The sequence below is a fragment of the Phalacrocorax aristotelis genome, chromosome 19, assembly GCF_949628215.1.
Source record: "Phalacrocorax aristotelis chromosome 19, bGulAri2.1, whole genome shotgun sequence".
NCBI lineage: Eukaryota > Metazoa > Chordata > Aves > Suliformes > Phalacrocoracidae > Phalacrocorax > Phalacrocorax aristotelis.
In genome coordinates this window covers 4,456,517-4,475,198 of record NC_134294.1, presented here as the reverse complement: position 1 = coordinate 4,475,198, position 18,682 = coordinate 4,456,517, and the positions used below count along the sequence as shown (strand labels likewise).

General features: G+C 37.9%; 1 protein-coding gene across 10 annotated transcripts in view; it reads left to right on the top strand.

Moving 5' to 3' along the window:
* KIF1B (kinesin family member 1B) overlaps nt 1-18,682 on the top strand; it is a 97,307-nt gene that overhangs the window by 18,973 nt on the left and 59,652 nt on the right. For 3 of the 10 annotated variants that reach the window (XM_075114412.1, XM_075114416.1, XM_075114410.1), the window contains exons 3-14: nt 3,664-3,740; nt 6,015-6,194; nt 8,325-8,390; nt 9,819-9,997; nt 10,711-10,822; nt 11,885-11,962; nt 12,211-12,276; nt 13,024-13,041; nt 14,567-14,642; nt 14,953-15,031; nt 15,572-15,714; nt 16,878-16,919. In XM_075114412.1, the coding sequence (XP_074970513.1) occupies nt 3,664-3,740; nt 6,015-6,194; nt 8,325-8,390; nt 9,819-9,997; nt 10,711-10,822; nt 11,885-11,962; nt 12,211-12,276; nt 13,024-13,041; nt 14,567-14,642; nt 14,953-15,031; nt 15,572-15,714; nt 16,878-16,919 (1,116 nt within the window). The remainder of the gene's footprint in view (nt 1-3,663; nt 3,741-6,014; nt 6,195-8,324; nt 8,391-9,818; nt 9,998-10,710; nt 10,823-11,884; nt 11,963-12,210; nt 12,277-13,023; nt 13,042-14,566; nt 14,643-14,952; nt 15,032-15,571; nt 15,715-16,877; nt 16,920-18,682) is intronic. The other 7 variants (XM_075114418.1, XM_075114415.1, XM_075114419.1 and 4 more) reach the window with 3 other exon arrangements.

Here is an 18,682-nt window from a genome sequence, read left to right as displayed (position 1 = left end):
CTTTCCTGATATGCTTCTCAAGATATGCTTTTGGAAAAACATGCATCCTAGAAAGTAGTTTTCAAAATAGTGAGCTGGACATGAAACTTAGTGTGAAGGAGTTGAGGAAAGCCTGTCTAAGAAAATAATAATAATAATAATAGGCTTTAAAAAATGAGGCAGAGTGGAACCACTTGCATAAATGACAAAGCCTGAGCTTCATTCTTCACAACTGTGATGGATAAAATTTAAGCTTGAAGCAAGTAGGATGAAGCTGTAACAGCAAGTTTTTAGTGCCTTTCCAGACACTAAGCCTGTTTGCATAGCTAGAGATCTTGTCTTTTTTGTCGGTGGTCAGTGTGCCTTTATGCACAGTGAGCTGAGTGGAAGAACTAGCTATTATTCTGATTAAATGTTTGGTGGCTTTGCTTTCTTTTTGGAAGTGGTGGACTTTTCCTAGAGATTTTTAGTTTTGTTTTTTTTTTTCTGTTGCTGTAAAAAAAAAAAAAAACAACAAGGGGAAGTGTGTATTTTCACATCAAATCTGTTTTTGAATAATACTGAAATTTATGCGGCTTGTTCTTGGTTTCTGACAGAGTAGAATATTAGAAGGCAATTTAACTCTTGTTTCTTTGGAGAGACCAAGTGCAGCTTTGCCTTGGCCAAGAGAAATGTTTGCTTATAAACAACAATATAAAAATGGAAAAGAAAAAACTGATGAACACTTGCTATTCCACTGTTGATTCTAAGAGGAGACTAATCAATCATGTGATGAGGTAAATAAGTGAGATCAAAGCTCTCTCTTGTGATTGCATTTACACCTTAAAGTAAAACTGCACCAATGTGACACTCAGTAACCAGTGCATGTTAAAATTTTATCATTGAAAACATGTTTCTAGGTCAGCAAAGATGTTGCTAGGCTTCTGCCTGTCTTGATTCCCTTCACATTTTGCCAGGCTAGGAGTTTTGCATTTCCAAGATGATATTGCAAATGCAACATACCTATAAAGGTAGTCGCTTCTCTCCCTAGCCGTGAGTCCTCTCACAAGAGTCATACCAAGAGTTTGGGTTAAAATGGTTTGCAGGCAACACATTTTTTCAGTTATCTGCTTAGATTTGTGTTATACAGTACATTAGAATTGTGTTGTACAGCACAGGCTCTAGTACACCGGAATGGGTTCTATTTATTGCTGCTTTATTTCTGCTTTTAATGGTTCTGTTACTTTCCCTTGAACTTAGAGCCCAAAGCACTTGAAGAAAATAACATTGTTAAGCCCCAAAAGTTGTTACATTGAACTAATTTGGAAATTGCTTTTTAGTTGTACTGGGTTTTTTTGGTAGAAACCTACAGGTAAAAGGCATCACTTCTTCCTTACCTTTCAGAGCTTTGATGTTAAATAATTGATTGAGAAATGGGAAGCTGTTGAATTGTAGCAGTCTGGAATACACTGAAAGGAGAGAATTGATTTAAGTTTGGGGCAGGAGAGTTGTCTTCTGTGATTTGTTATTTGTTCGCTTTAACTTTAGAACTGGTTTAGTAGTGCGTGCTGTAGATGTACTGCTGTCTGGTCAAAACTAGTAAAGGGAAGCTAAAGCCGTGCATGATTGCTTGGGTTATCCGTTTGTTATGTGTTGATGTCTGTGTTGCTATCCAAAGCCACAGGCATTTTTGCCATTTGATACTGTACTGGTGTAAGGCATATTATTCATTGGCTTTGCATGTCTGTCAGTTTTTATAAGGCAAGAATGTCAGCACAAGGTGCATCCAAGTGAAATGGAGTTAGTCACAAGAAATAGAGTAGCAACTGTTGCTATTTGCAATCCAGACAGTGATCTTTTCTCCACACTGTAATTTTGGACAACAGCCCTGCTCAGTAGAGGAGTGATTTGATTTTAATGTGGATTCTGTAACCACGTTTTCAGAGATTTTGGTGCATCGTGTTTGAAATGGTAAGAGGTGTGGGTGTTAGAATTTTTATTTATCACAGAAGGAAAGGGAGAAGTCCCCGTCTCCCAAAGCATAGCCTAACTGGCATGAATATGTAAGAAATAAGCATTCTTTGTTTAGGGTGACTGGTATCAGGATGTAAATCATCCCCAGGAAGACTGTCACCAACTTTGTATAGCTTCTTTCTTAGTAGATTTTGTTTGCACATATCATAATTATAGAGTATCATTCCCAAAGGCAGGTTGCTGTTTAGGTGCCGATGGGTATGTGTAAATGTAAGGTGGTTTATCTAATTTTGATACCCTCAAGAGTATGCCTTTTTACAGTCCTTACACAGATGGTGTTGAAAACAACTGCTGGAAATAATAGATTTAAGTAATTCCAGCACTGTAGTACTGGAAAGAAGAAAGCAGTAGAGGTTCACTTCTGCCAGCAGAGTTGTGCTTATAAATTACCCTCCATGGAATACAGAAACTACCGACATTCCTTATGCTGTTAAAATGACAGCTGAATCCATTGTGTATTACTCCTCACCCTGTGTGTGTCCCACCCCCGCCCCGACAAAGGTTATAGGAAGCTCTTTTGTTGCTGGGAAAGAAAGAAAAAATTCAAACCAAAAACCACAAAAAAAACACCCCAACCCAAAACAAAAAAAAACAAACCACCACAAAAACCAAAAACAAAAAACCAAAGCAAAAACAACAACAAAAAACCCACCAAAAAATAACGGGGGGCGGGGGCACGGGGGAATAAACATCAACCTAAAAGGGATCTGGAAGAGCTTTCATTAGTTGTGGGGAGTATGCTTGTATGGGTGAAATATTGAAAGAATTAGAGGATCTGAGGAAAGGAAAAGAGTGTAAAATTTACAGATGTACTGATATGAAGAGAAAACAGGGTTGGTTTTTTTCAAAGCATGCTTATTCTGATATTTGTAAAGTGTTCAATGACTTTAACTCGCCTGAAGATTCTTAGAGTCTTCAGGTATATGAATACCTCGGAAAGAAAATTAAGTCAAGGATTGCGAGAGCTGAAAAGGCAATTGGAGGTCATCTTTTTGAATGGGAATTATAAAGGCTATAACATAGGAACTACACACAAGCATTCTTTCATTCTAGCTTTGTGTATGTGTGCGAGGACTTCATCACAGGGCCATCGTATATTATACAGAAGTTCCTATTAAGAATCTGTCTGTAGGCTTTGTGCATGTAAAAGAACATTGAAATAAACTGCGCAGACAATTCCTGAAATGTCTGTATATCCAGCTTTTTTTGGTAATTTCTTCCATGCCCTGAAAATACTGAGCTGCTTAAAGAAAATCCTTCTGCAGTGAGCTCTTGTACTGTGTAACACGTATTTTGAACTAGAGCTGAATTGTACTGCTATGAAATCACGAGGGATTCTTGAACTCTTTGTGTTTCGGATCTTCCTTCTTGCTAATATCCCTCAACTCCTAAAAGCCTGTCCCATTCCAAAAGCCAAGGGACCAGGATTACCTACTTCTGGCTTTCTGTCCAGCAGAATTTTGTTTCACAGCAGCTTTCCCTCTAGGAATTTTTTTTCCTTGACAAGGCCTACAGAAGTATAGTGTTAGGCAGCTGTGAGTCTATTAGTTCAATCTTATTACTCCTCTGCAGTGTGGCAACTCTGTGAATACTCAGATGAGGGTCAGCAAGCTCATTTATTATGCTCCTAAATGTCAAGTTAGCTAAGAGTGTGAAATTTTTTTTCTGTAGGTATTATCAATCCAAAGAATCCTAAGGAAGCACCAAAGTCCTTCAGCTTTGACTACTCTTATTGGTCCCATACATCGGTAAGTTCTTTTACAAAAAAACCATATTTTTATTTTGTCGACAGCTTGATTTACCTTCATTCTCTTCTCATCGTGCCACCCCCATCAGATGTTCCTGCGCTGTCTCTCTCACCCTCATTCAGGTTAAAAGCTTGTCACTGTATGTTCTCTTTTCCTGTTCCAGGGAGAACAGAAAGCAAAGCTTCTGGAGTTTGACAATAAATTGTGCATATTTGACAGATTACTTAAAATGTTCTCCAACAGTGTTCTGTTCTAAGTATTTTAAGGATGTGTGTGAACCACAGTTAATTCAGTTTTGCTCTTAGACAAATGAAAGTTGCTCAAGTTCCCACAGTTCAAGGAGAGATGCAGTCTGGGTTCCCTTGGCGTATCTGGAAAAGACAGAGTAGTGATCCATGCTTCCCATAGCTGCAAAAGCAATAAACTCTCATCTCGCTCCTCTGCCCCACCCTCCTGCGAATTGGTGCTCAGGTCTTGCTGACTTCCAGTAATTGTTCTACATCAGAACTGTGGCGTTCTGCCCTCTACCCCTCCCCTGCCTTATTTTCTCAAAAGATATAGAAAGATGCGATAATGCATTTCACTACGATTAATTTTAGTAACTTGGATTTTGCAAATAAGTCTTAATATTTCTGAGCAAAGCTGTGGCCAACAAGATTGTTTTAATGATTAAAAGCTTGGATTCGTGCAGCTCTTTTCCTGAATCTTGCAGAGCAGCCACGCAAGTAGATTACAGGATCAGTCAGAGGAACATTATGAACATAATTCCTGAAAACTAGCAGATAAGCAGCATCAAGGAAAAGAATTGGGCTGATAAAACCTTGAGCCCCACGTTAGAATGTTAGCACAGCTAAATTTGTCCTGATTCCAGGAGCAAGTAATGTTAAAACCCAATATTTCAGGAAGAGCGAGAATGCTAGATTAATAACAACAGTTACGTATAATGTAGTGACATAGTCCTACAAAATCAGGTTTCAGTGGTGTGTTGTCTGTGTAGTCTCTTCTGGTTTGTGCAACATAAAACATCTGCATAGATCATCATTAGTATAATAATTTGTTTAAGTATATTTACCAAGGACTTTGCTAAATAATCGAGAGAGGACATTAGGAAAAAAGCATATACACTGAATCCAGCTTTCTGTCAGTATTTTTGTATCCTGTACCATGCCTGGAGCTGCATCTTGGGTTGCCTCTTGTGACTGCATGTTGGAGTCTGAGTACACTGTCTGGGTGGCTGAAACGCACTACTAGTATAAGTGAATTCTCAATTTTTTAATTAATGAAGTTTTGTTTTGAGCATGGTCTGTATTGGCCTTGAGATCTGGCAAGTGTATTCTTTTTGGCATCTTTAACTTTTATTTTACATTGCGTGTGCAGAGGTGCCTCTTTCCAAAATGTAACAAAACCTTCAGTTGAGTGTTTGAATGTGATAACTTGCTTTGTCCTTATACAGATTTCTATCACTGGATGCATCTGCCGTAGAGCATGCGTTTGTTTTATCACTGGGCTGAATTGCTTGAAAGTAGCTTTTTTTTTTTGTAACGTTCAGTTTTATTGCTAACCTTGAGTTTAGCTGTAGAAAAATGTTCTGATACATTGTCCTTGACCGCTTCAGCTACTTGCTAATTTGAAATATGTATTGACATACTTACGGATTTTGTAGTCACCAGTAAGGTTGTAAATAGAAGCCTGGATTGGATTAGACAGTGGAATCAGACAGCTCTAAGAAAAACATAGTCATTTTAATAATTTGTTTACACTCTCTTAATCTTAAAAGACCCCAACAAAATAAACCTAAGCAACTTTTGCTTCTCTTTTTTCCCCCTTCCCTTCAGAGGGCCACTGTCAAGACCGGCCATGGTGGGATTTGTGTAACTTCCAGCCCTTTTTCAATTCGTGTTGACTCTCTGAACTCTACTTTTGATCTTCTCCCCCCTCTTCCCTCCTCCCAAACACCCTGAATCTGGTTGGTCGGTGATCTTGCATGAAACTTTCCCAGTAGTGTCAGCAACGCTCACAAAACAGGATCAGTTGGTGTCTTTGTGCAGATTGTTTCCTCCGCAGCGATGGAGTGGTCCCGCAACGGCTGTCGTTGTCGTTCTTCTCCAGCCAGTACTGCCTTGAGAAAAAGCTGCGTGTAAATACGTGCTACCTTTGCCTCTTCCAAAGGGATTGACCCACGAGATAGAAGTAGAAAAAAACCCAGTTGCTTTTTAAAATGTTACTTGAATAATAGGAGAAGACTGTATTTACGCTGTTTTCATGTCTTTTCAGCCTGAAGATCCCTGCTTTGCATCTCAGAGCCGTGTGTACAATGATATTGGGAAGGAGATGTTGCTGCATGCCTTTGAGGGCTACAATGTATGCATTTTTGCCTATGGACAAACTGGAGCTGGGAAGTCCTACACAATGATGGGCAAGCAGGAGGAGAGTCAAGCAGGCATAATCCCCCAGGTAGAACAGAACCCAGAAAGGGGATTTGGTTTTTATAGCATGTTCAGACACACGCTTGCTGATACGCTCTTTTTATATCGCAACAACAGTTAACAGAGAACCACAGCTTACTTCTGAAGTGAAGCAAATCTACTTGGCAAAAAGAGCATTATAAGTAGTTTTCCCTCTTACTTTTTCCCCCCCCCGTATTTTTTTCCTACATCCAATTTCTCCACTTCCCCCACAAACTAGTAAATGAAGATGTCTTATTCACTGGATTTCTTGTCTCCTTCTCTGACTTCAGCTAGGACAGTGCTTAAGCAGTTTGTATTCAGCAGGAATTCAAAAGGTGTTTCTGATGAACATGCCAGAAACATTTTGTGGAAGTGGTCTTCCCAAAGCTAAAAACCTAATAATATGTCTTGGCAAGAAATGAAGTGTATAGAAACAATGGGGGGTGTGTGGAAATACAGGGCAACTGAGCACAGCGTTATTCCCTCCTCCTTCCCTTCCTCGTGTCCACCACCCCACCCCCCCCCCCCCGCCCCCCGCGAATTTGTTTTTGACATTTCCCATGAAATTTGAAGAAGTCGAGATACCCCTCTCCAGGAGGTTCTGCCTGGCAACAATTTATGCCATCATCATGAATTTAGCATTCTATAGCGGTTGGCTATGTGACGGTTGTTTTAAGTGCAGGCCTTCCTTAGTGTGTCGGCGTGAACAGTGGACCAAGTTTGTTGGAAGGTAGTGCGTTCCTCCGTTCCCAAAATAGAAGTCTGAGGTTGGGTTTCAGTTTTAATAAATGAATATGCTGAACAGCTTGAGTCCTCATTCTGCTACAGGTTTGCAGTAGATACTGGCCCTGTGCCACAGGTGTGAAATACAGGACACAGAGCATTGTTCTCTGTTAATAGCATGGGCATATGTACTGAAATAGGCAGAAAGTGTCCTGGTGAGTAGGTTAAAATAATGCTGAAAGAGGTAATGTGGTGAAGGATGGAATTATGTCTAAACATCTTGGTTTTATTACAGTAATATAAAGTAACAGTGTAACAGGTGAAATGAGCTGAAAATCTGAGACAACAGCTTCATGCTAAAATTTTTTGTTGTAATCTTGATATTCCCACTTGTTTTTGTGAAGCCTCAAATACATACAAATTAAACATTGTTCTAAAAAACCCCGACGCAATAATCCTGCTGTTATCTACTACAGTTTTAAAACAAAAACCATTTCCCTCCAATTTCACTGTAAGAACTTCTCATAAAGTTACGAAATGAATTATCTGTTCAGGGAGACCTTGTTGAATCTGTTCTCTTTCTTGTCACATACGCAGAAGGTACAGCACAATCATGTTCCAAGTAATACAGGTTGTTGACATTTAATTCTTAGGTGTTGGTAAAATTTCCTGTCTCCCAGTCTCTAGTGTGAAACTTCATGGTACTTTAACCATTTGTTGTTGGCTTAATGCTTGGAGTGTATACTTTCAAAAATTGCCTGTATTATTCATAATCTGTTTATTTTCCATACAGTGGCTTGTAGATATCTATTCCAGAAAACTCCTCCTACTCTTATTCCTCTCAGTACCTGTGCTTTTTAATCTCCAAATACATATCCATGGCTTGCCCACTGTTCATTTCTTCTTCCTGTATTATCATCTTAATTTTCGGTGTCTCATTTCAGTTATTTGTAGACAAGCACCCTCGAAGCAGTAGAGCACTGATAGTTAAAGTATCCTTCATATTGTTAACAAATTTTAAAATAGTTTCTGCCTATTGATTTAAATCTGAATCTTGTAACTTCAGCACACCAAATAAACAGACTATTGTTTTTATGAGAGTAGGAGAGGATTAAGGATTTTAATCATTCTGTCCTAAAATTACTGCTTCCAATTTCAGCTATTATAGGCTTTTTCTAATTTTATAGTGCAGAATAATAATATTGTTTCAACTTAGAACAATAGTTGAGATACTATATAAAATAAGATTGAATAATAGTGATGTAGAATTGAGATGAAATATCTTCCCAGTGAGGCTATATGTGGTTGGTGTAATAGGCTCTTTTTCTTCCCCTACCCTCACCCTAAAGGCAATTAGTGACATGTTATTACTCATTAAAGACTAATTTCTGGCTTGGGTTTAATCTCTTTCCAGCTATGTGAAGAACTGTTTGAGAAAATCAATGACAACAGCAATGAAGAAATGTCATATTCGGTAGAGGTGAGTATGGTGAGAGATCAAAGAATATCTGTGTGCTGGGCATCAGACTGAGCTCAGGCACTGTGTTTTTGATGCTGTATTAAGATGCTGATATAACAAAAGCAGGTGCTTCACGGAAACAGCATTAAGTTTTTCTTAACGTTGGGTGTTGTTTTTTTTTTTTCTGTCTAATAACTTTTAATGGCTTGACATGCAAATACATTGCAGGCTTTGAAAGAAAGGAAGGCTAAAAAGTCAGTAGAAGTAAAATGTGATTATTACTGATAAATGTGAACTCCAGCCATTACTGCTTCTAAATTACAGAACTGGAAAATGACTAGTTCTGTGGCTTTGAATCTGTCCATTTTAGTGCTTCTTTTAATTGTATTTTGTTAACATTTGATGACTTGAATGCCATAGGAGCATCATGTTTAGGATTTGTGAATGAGAAGATTCCCACATTTTCATGAATGTTTTGTGTTGTTTTTTTTTTTTAATTTGGTACTTGTTTATTGTTCTGACTATGTCTCCAAACATGTAAGAGAGTCTCTCTTATAATGTAGATCCAAAAGAATGAACATCTGACAAGTAAGCAGAGAAGGGAGACAGCTAGGCAGAAACCCTGATGGAAGTGTATAAATAGTGTATTGTAATCTGTTTTGGATACAGAATTAATTATTCTGAATTGCACTTATTTAAATATTGAAGGTCTCTTTTTGTATTTCTAAAACTGCTCCTTACACCTGTAATCTTTCACAGAATGGAAGTGAATAATTTACTGTCTCTTTTAATGTTTAATATCTTGAGTGCTGGAGCTGCTGAGTACCTGTTGGACTGGGATAAGCCTAGTGCCATGAGAAACATAAAAATTAAAGAATGCATTTAAAAAAAATCTTAGCTTTATGATTTATTTCAAAGGGTGCAGATTTAAGATTACCATAGTTTGAATAATTGTACTGATGACTCAGGAATATAGCAGGACATGGGTACAGCTTAGAATCAAAAGTTGCTTTTGCATACAAAGAAATTTTTTCTTCCCTCCTTAATTTTGCTTTGGAGGCTCATAAGACAGATCCCTTGTAGGCAGACTCCTTTTACCATCCGTCTTGTTTGTCTCTTTAGAAAGACAGTTTTGCTGCTGTGTCATTAAAGCTGTTAAAATGATTGAGAACTCAAGTGTATAATTCTTAATTAGACACCAGTATTTTTTGAAATGGTTGAGGGATCTATACATGGATGCAAGGCCTGCAGCTTATATTGGAGATCTGATGCATGAGACTAGTGACTCTCTTCCCTTCTGCCATCGTCTCAAGCTGTTGTATGACTGAGACACCCACCTATGTAGTGTCTGCGGGAGTTTTTACCAGTGTCACTCTGAAATGCTGTGGAGCTGCTGGCAGAGGAAGCCTTAAGAAACACTGAATTGTCAATCCAAATTCCTGTTTTCAGGTGAGTTACATGGAGATTTACTGTGAGAGAGTCAGAGACTTGTTGAACCCGAAGAACAAAGGGAATCTACGAGTGAGAGAACATCCTCTGCTTGGACCGTATGTGGAAGATCTGTCCAAGTTAGCAGTCACGTCTTATACGGACATTGCAGACCTCATGGATGCTGGGAACAAAGCCAGGTTAGCGATGGCAGAGTGTTAAATAATTTTATATCTGTTGTGGTTATATATGGCATATAGCAGCAAATCTAAAATGTCTTCTGTGATGCATTGGCCCTTATTAAAAAACTCATGTCACTTGAGGAGTATGGTTGACATATGCACTGATTAACACTATTAAAAGACTGAAATTGATTTGTGTGATGAAATAGTGCTGCAGATTGCTTTATAGAAATTTAAAGCTTGTAATGGCTTGAGATGAAGTACGTAAATATTTATACTGGCTTTTAATTCTGTGTTTGTGTACTGTATCGCTATGTCGGATAAATAAATATGGAAACACAGTCTTATTCGAGCGGTCAGGACTAAAGTTGGCACTCTAGCTTTAGGTTCTGTTTCATTAGTAGTTGTTTTTGTGTCAGCTGTAGGCTCCATTTAACAATGTGTGGGAAAGACCAAAATAAATGCCACTCGTATTTTCTTGTGTGTTTGAGTGTAAGGTAGATGATTGAGTACACAGATTGAGGAAACTCTGTTTAAACTGTGGCAAAGATGGGAGTAATTCAGAAGTGAAAAATCAAAGGGTTTGTTAATGCTATTTGTGGCTTGGTTGTGGTTACAGGGCAGAACGTCAACTGTATGGCCTCTACAGCTGCATTCAGCCCTGCAGGTAGTTGTACCTGCAGCATAGAGTCACTGTCTTCTAAATGTGTCTGTATCTGTTCATGCTTTAGGACTGTGGCAGCTACCAACATGAATGAAACCAGCAGCCGCTCTCATGCTGTGTTTACAATTGTCTTTACTCAGAAGAAACATGACACAGAAACTGATCTTTCCACAGAGAAGGTATGTCACAGATAAGAAGTCGCTTTCTGACTGTTTTTCACAAATCTTTCCTGCAGTGACTTATTCTTTTTAGCAGTATAGTAAGAAAATGAGAATTAATTGGGTTTTCTGGCATTTTGTTTAAGGGTGAACTTGCTGTGTGCCTTGACAGAGCCTTTTTATTTCTTACGGGATTTCGTTTGATTGTAATTCTAAAATCAACCAAATAGGGAATATGTGCAGGAGGAGAATATATAGATGTGGGAAGAATATGGCCTTAAGGACTAGGTTCTATGGGGAGGGATATGTGAAATAAAATAAGTTTATCTTCCCCAGTCTCGTTCCCAGAACTTTCTGTGTTTTTCCTTGTCAGTGCAAAATATTTGCCTCGTTAGTTCTTTTCTTTGGGCACCGGAATTGGGATAAGTGAGACTTAGGCGCTTTCTGGAATTTGCATGTTAAAAGGAGATACGCTGCTTAGCATGGAACAGTTTTCTGGCTTTTATTACTCTGAAATAGAGGCTCTGCATGCAAAAGTAGCTGCATTACAGGTAATAGTCACATTTCTGAACTGACTACTGTGGACAGATCTGATAAAATTGATATATTGAAGACATACACCCTCTTCCCACCAAAATGATAAGACCCTGTAAAATTATCATTAACTGACATGCAGTCTGTAGCTTTAGTTAAGCCAATGCTTAACTGTTGGTGTCACCAGGGTCAGGATGAAACCTGAAGTTTCTCTTCCTTTGAGATTTTTGTGTTGTCTGTAGCAGTAACAATTTCTTTTTACTTCTGTTCTGCTCTGTTCATGAGAAACCTCATTCTCTCTTTTTAGGTAATTTAGAGTATAGTGTTATTTAAAACAGAGCATAATCCTAGACGCTTCTTATCCATAAGATAACAACATCAAACTAATGGCTTGTGAAAATTTCTACTGTAGTTTTCAGCACACTACAGTGATTTTTTTTTTTTTTTTTAGACAGTAGAGTTGTTCTCATGCCACACAATCCTTTGAAGTTTTGTTCTTACTCAAGTTCACCAAGAACTACTTCTCGTTAATGTGCTTTCCCTTTTCAGGTCAGCAAGATTAGCCTTGTGGATCTAGCTGGGAGTGAGCGAGCTGATTCAACTGGTGCCAAAGGAACCCGATTAAAGGTATTGGGCCATTGACATATGGGGAAAGAAAGTGAAGTGGGTGCACAAGCACCATGTGGAGTCTTTGATTGACAAATAGTAAGGAAAAGAAAGGATTGCTATTATAAGTATGGAAAAAATAGTTGGGAAAATTAAGGCTTTTTTTTTTTCTTTCTGATCACGGATGTGACATTTGGCTCGTTCAGCCTAAAGAGGTTTGTGGTTGAACAACATTAATTACTATATGATACTGGATTATGTTTTCCCAGGAAGGAGCAAATATAAACAAGTCTCTCACAACTCTGGGCAAAGTTATTTCAGCGTTGGCCGAAGTGGTAAGTTCCGTGTTTACTTACCTACAACAACCTTACCATAGCTAGTAAAACTGAGACAGTAACAGCCATGGAGTACAGCAGAATCACTCGCTGTTCTTGGCCTAGCATTCTCGGCCAAATTAGCTGAGTGTATTTTGATAGATGAATAGTGTTTATATTATTCAGTGAATGTCATGCAGGCTGATAGAAATTTCATTTGTGTAGAAGATGTGTTTGTGTAGCAAGCTTTTAGTTCTGCAGAGCAGGAATTTTATTTTTATTTGAAAGAATAATTTTTAGAAAACTAACTGCAGCTTTGTTGTTAAAAATTTTAGAAAAAACAGTGTAATAATTTGGTTATCACTGGGTTTTTTTGCAATGGCAAGACTTAATGTGTTGAGCTGAGTGAGCATATGTTCATCCAGATATAATGTTGGAAGTACGAGGAAAGTATTGTCTTTTACTTTCATACTCAACTATTATTTAAAAAAAAAACAAACAAGTAAATTACTGCTGTTCCTTTTAAAAAGAGAGTTCTTAACAACTTTGACAGGTTGAATATACTTAAGTGCTTTTTTTGAATATACTTCGACAGGTTGAATATACTTAAGTGCTTTTCAGATTATTTCTTTTTATGAAAACTGTTCTCATTCATTGGGCTTCTCAAGAAAAGAATATTATCCAAGATAACATGGAATTTATGTATAAAGCTCAGTTAAGAAGCTCATCTTGTATCTTCTTCCTCTTTCTTTAATGCCTTCAACTTAGGATAACTGTACCAACAAGGTATGATGGTCTGAGTAGTAGTGGATGTTGTCTTTTCTGCCTGAGTGTAAGATTTTATTCTCTTCACTTTGGAATCAAAGAGCAGGGATCTTTTATGTGTCTTTGAGAAATTCCTGTGACTATAAATTAGTAGAGTAACGAAGCTTCAGTATTACCAGTACTGAAATCTTAAAAAGTTCTAAGGTTGGGGATAAATTAATGAAAAGTACACATCTAAGCATGCATTTAGGAATATTCTTTTATTACCTCCCTGCTCCTGATTTGGTGACTTACCTTGGGAATATTTGCGTTTAGTAGGGTTAACTTTGTTTTCATGCTTCTATTCTCCATGCTTTTTTCTTTACCCCGTATAGTGGATTGCAGGTGATAGTCGATTCTAATTCTCAGCTTTAGCATCTGGTTCTTATCTGCCCTTAGTAAATTTACAATAGAACTGTTGCAAGACTGACCCTCACATTTGAAGCACCTCTTGAGTGTTAAGAGGAGTTTTGTGCAAATTATAATCGGGCCTTTTATTGCAAAGCCGTATCTTGTGTTAAATGTTGTGTGGAATTAAACTTTTGGCATCTCTTGAAGCAAGATGGTTGCCTACTAACTATTTGTGTAAGGAAATGGATGACCCAAGATTCGAGTTCTGTTACAGAGCTTTTGAAGTTAATAATTGCTTCTTTTAAACCACATAAAGAAGTTAGGGAAAGTCTTTACAATGAAGTTTGGAGGGAGATTTGCCAAAGGTGATGAGAAGGCCCTCATCTGTTGTGTGGAAGTTCTACGTTTGTCGCTACTGATTTTGGGAAAAAGTACTTAGATACGTGGGCACCCATCTTGTGACCTTGTGCTTTGGTCTGAGTAGACTCTATAAAGTTTTTATCTGTTTTGGTTTGGTTTTTTGTTAAAAAAAAAAAAAACAAAACAAACTAAAATAAAAACACACAAAACCCTGCTTAAAAGTTCCTCCTTTCTACTCATGCTTCTAATTTCAGTGTCCAAGTTCTTTCATCTTTTATGTCCTCAGGTTTCCTAGTAAGTGCTTACAGGAACACAGGAAGATTGGCTAGCTGTCCCTTCACATGTGCACCTCTATCTCTGAAGTGGTGAAATCTCCTGTAATAGACTTCTGACTGCTCTAAAAAGCTGTAACTTTTTTCTAGCAAAGGAAAATTGAATCTTCCCCTGAACCTAAGCAGTAAGGTTTACTGCTGAAATTCTCTTGGAGTGGTGATAGAGCATGGAATTTAACTGTCAGAAAGATACTCTTCATATACAGAAAAACCTTTCTGTAGGTAGCGCTTCAAGGGAATTCTCTGGGCTGTTTCTCATTATCTGTTTAGATGTCTGAATACGTAGCATGTTATCTAGTATCAAACTCAATGATCACTTGTACAACTGAGGGTAAGCCACCTCTCTGTTTAGATAGCATATGTGTGGCATATATGGCTCTTTTAATACCTATACTATGATTTTTGTCTTAAACGTTGATTTTCCATTTGGTGTCATTTCTCAGTAGTGCGTTCTTTCTTTGTAGAGTAAAAAAAAGAAGAAGACAGACTTCATACCGTACCGGGATTCTGTACTAACATGGCTTCTCCGAGAAAATCTAGGTATGATTGATTTTGCCTGTGCCAATATGGAACTAAATGCTCACTAAATTTACTGACTGCTTCTAACACACTTAGCTTAAAGTTGTATCAAGTATAAGGTTAAATATTTTTAGTAGTCAAATCTGAGTCGTGTAGTTCCACCATTTGTTGAAGTTACAGCTCTCTTTCCTATGGTTTTTGTATCTTCCTTAGTAAAGTAGAATATAACATAATAATTCTATAATTTATTGAAAATACTGATATTTAGTAGGTAATGAGCACCTAGATTGTACACTGCAGTTTCATCTAAAATCTTGCCTGTCCATTATAGGTGGTAACTCCAGAACTGCAATGGTTGCTGCGTTGAGTCCGGCAGACATAAACTACGATGAAACTTTGAGCACTTTAAGGTACTTTCTTTTTATCTGAGATCAGTGTGGGCAGCTGTTAGCTCGAATGGCCACATTCTGTCCTTTAAACCTTTGGGTTGTTATACTTTGAGAGAATCTGTGGAGAAGAAGACTCTATACTGTCAAGAACTTAAATTAACCTGAAAGAGGAAACCCAATCTATTCTTTGTGAATAGGGAGCTAGGGATTTATTGCCTACTCTTAACTTGAAGAATCAAACTCACCTTCTTGTGATTGTATGTTTGTTTCTAGTATGGTCCCTAAAATTGAGCATATTAGCCAAGCGGAGACTTCAAAGCACTGAATGAAGATGTCTGTTGTACATAGATACACCTTGTTAATCCATCTTGAATAGGACTTCTCTGTTTTGCAGCAATACCCTGTATTAAGTAAGGATTAAAAATCAGCATGATGGAATATAATCTAGGATTCTCCTCTGACATACAGCTGCAAGCTAAATGTCTTCTATATTGCTGCATTCCTGTGTTGCAGATTAGCCTTATGTTCATTATAAGGTTTTATTTTTTGGTCTGGTTCCAGATATGCTGATCGTGCAAAACAGATTAAATGCAATGCTGTTATCAATGAAGATCCCAATGCCAAGCTGGTGCGTGAGCTGAAGGAGGAGGTGACAAGGCTTAAAGATCTTCTGCGTGCCCAAGGGCTGGGAGATATTATTGACAGTAAGTGGATTAAACAGTCCTTACCATCTTGAGGTTGGCCTCTCTTACAGAGGAGGGAGAGTTGAGCCTGCAAGAGAAAGAGGTTTAAAACATAGAAGTTAAATGTAGGTGCTGATATTAAATTTTTAACATGGTTTTAGAAATGGTAGCCTCTCCTATATTTAAACAACCCATCCCAGGATTGTCTGTTGAGTTGACAGGCTACCTTCAAACTCTCAAGGGAAAACAGGGAAACTGAATTTCCTATTACTGCAGAAATTATTTTTTTGTACTAGAACTTTCACATTCAAAGATTGCCCTGGTGTGTTATGGAGGGCTTTTTGTCTGGCTGCCAATAAAAGGAGGAAAGTTGAGATATAGCAACTTAATTTCATACTGAGAAAGAAGCATCTTTTCTTCTTCCTTAAAGGGTTAAGATTATTAGACAGTACCTGGCTTCAGTGCCATCCTTGCTCAGAAAAGGAAATGGTGGGTAATTCCTGTTAGACAATGTCCTGAGTGACAAACCATTTGTCATCTCAAAATAAGTAGCTATGAAGCAGCTGCTTGTGAATAAATAATGAATTCTTTTGCTGCGAGATTTTGCGTTAGGTTGGCGAGCAGTATTGTGCTGATTTGCTTTGCCAGCAACCTCGTAAAGCACCAAAACAAACTTGTGCCTGAATTATTTCCTTGTCTTCAATCCAGACAAGGCAAATAAACTAAAATTTTAGCTGCTACGTTCTTTTCTAATATAAAAAGTTACTTCATTCTAGTGAAGGAGGTGCCCATAAAAACACAGAATGTATTCCAGTAGATTAAAACATTCTTTGACCTAAGAAAAGAAAAAGGTGAATGTTGCACCAGTTTCTGATTTGTCAGAGCTTATTTGCCTGTGAAGCAGAAGTCCTGACTTAGACTGCTTAAAGATGTGTAAAAATGTATTTACCTTTTTGTTGGCTTATTTTCAAGAGAATGGGGCCAGAAGACAATGAAATGCAGGTGTGTTTATGCTTGGTACAGTCTGTGGTTTTTGGTTCTAAATCAAAACTGAAAAAACTACGTCTTACTAAGAATTGTGTTTTGTTTCTTTAAACATCAAGTAGTATTCTTTTCCCTTCCTATGTCACTGGTGAACCTTCAATTTTGATCCTTCTTGTATTTTCCCTCCTGCTTCCTTTCAGTTGATCCAATGGGAGATGAATACTCTGGAAGTGGAGGCAAATGTGTGTATTGTGTGGTTCTCTTTTTAACCTGCTTTCTCTGGGTCAGCTTTTAACTGAGCTTTGCATGCCAGCATTTCTCACAGGGAAATCCCAGACAGAACACTCACTGTGGAATGCGATGCAGTTTCATGGAAACTAGCTTAAACAGCATTTCTTAGATTGAGTCAACAGTCAAAAAATAGTGCAAAGTTTCAAATGCAACATATGCTTATTGCTTGCCTTCCGGCAGAATATAGAAGGGAGAGTGAGAATTCTTTAGTCTGTTTTCATGACAATCAAGAGTTTAGTTTTGAGAAAATATTTTTCTCAAATCTGTCCGAAGTTATTCAGTTGAAACAGCTTCTGCTCACCTAGCTTCCTGGCCTTTTAACATCTCTGTTCCACCTAGAAGTATTTGTTTTAAATGTGTCAGTTGATTAACGCAAGATGAAGTGTTATCAGTTCTTCCTGGAGATTGAGATTTATTTTCTATAGAGTCTTTTTTAAAAAAAAAAAAGGTTGGACACCTTATACTAATGAAAGTCCGTTATTCGAGCTCAAATACTTGGTTGCAGATGAATAACTTAATAGGGTTAAAACCAGTCAGCAAATACCACTTTATTTCTGTTTTACTGTTTGCTTCTATGAAAGGGAAGTATACATAGTCCACTGCAAGGGAAATGTCTTCTCTGTAAATTTTGGGTTGGTAGACCCTTCAAACTCTTTCAGTCATTCGCCTTCACCCTCACTCAAACAGTATCGACTGGAAGAGATCTGTCTGAAATTTCCTAAAATTAAAGCTACTGGTGGTGTAAAGACTCATCCTGGCCTTGTCTTATGTTCTGATGCTGCTTCCAGCGTGTGCATATGTCATCCGTGTGAAAGCTGCAGCCTCCAGGAGAAGCGTGCATGATGTTGAGGGTTTTGGTTCTCTGCAGTCACAGCAACTGTGAAAGCTATTGCAAGTGCCACTTCCTTTGTCTTCAGGAGTGCATGCGTCTGGCCTTTCGAGACTTCATCCTCCCTGCTCTGTCATGCCTGCTTTCCTCATCCTGACAGCATTCCCTTTCCTTAACCTGCTTTTCTTCTGTTAAACTTCCACCCCTGCTTCCTGTATTTGCAGATGGTGGTTTTCAAACTGACTTGATCAGTTTCATGGGGCTGAAACAGCAGGTTGAATGTGGAGTGAACTAGGGCGTAAGGCTGACAATAGCAGAATTGTTCAGGATAGGAGTAGAGGAGATGTAGGAGGACATGGAAATTTATGCAATGTCTGGGTGAGCATCTCATTTTTGTAAGCGTGAAGCCCTTGTTTATATCTTGCAAGGTCTGATTTGACCTGTTTCTTTCATAAGGATACTTATTTTAAAGGTTTTGGTTTTGAAATAGAATTTAAACCTATTAAAATTATTTAAACTGAGCTATTTAGTTGTCTGATAATTCCACGTTAGAAGGTTTTCTTTTTTTTTGGTGTGTAATTATCCTGAGGATATGGTTTACAGACGTATCTGAGAAGCTAGGTGAGATTAAGATAAATTGCATTTGGATATTCGTTCTTAAATCATTCATGCACCTTTTCCTTGTTTTCTGTCTTTCAAGGACGCATCTTTCATGCCTCTAGGTTTTCAGGCTACAAAAGCTGCCTTATTAAATTTTGGGGTTTTTTTAAAGCCTTCATCATCTAAACTAAGACCAGAAAGCTTTAAAGCACCTTCTGAAGTATGAGAACCTTATCAGATATTTTACTGATGAGGTATCTTAAATTTACATGTTTCAGATAATGA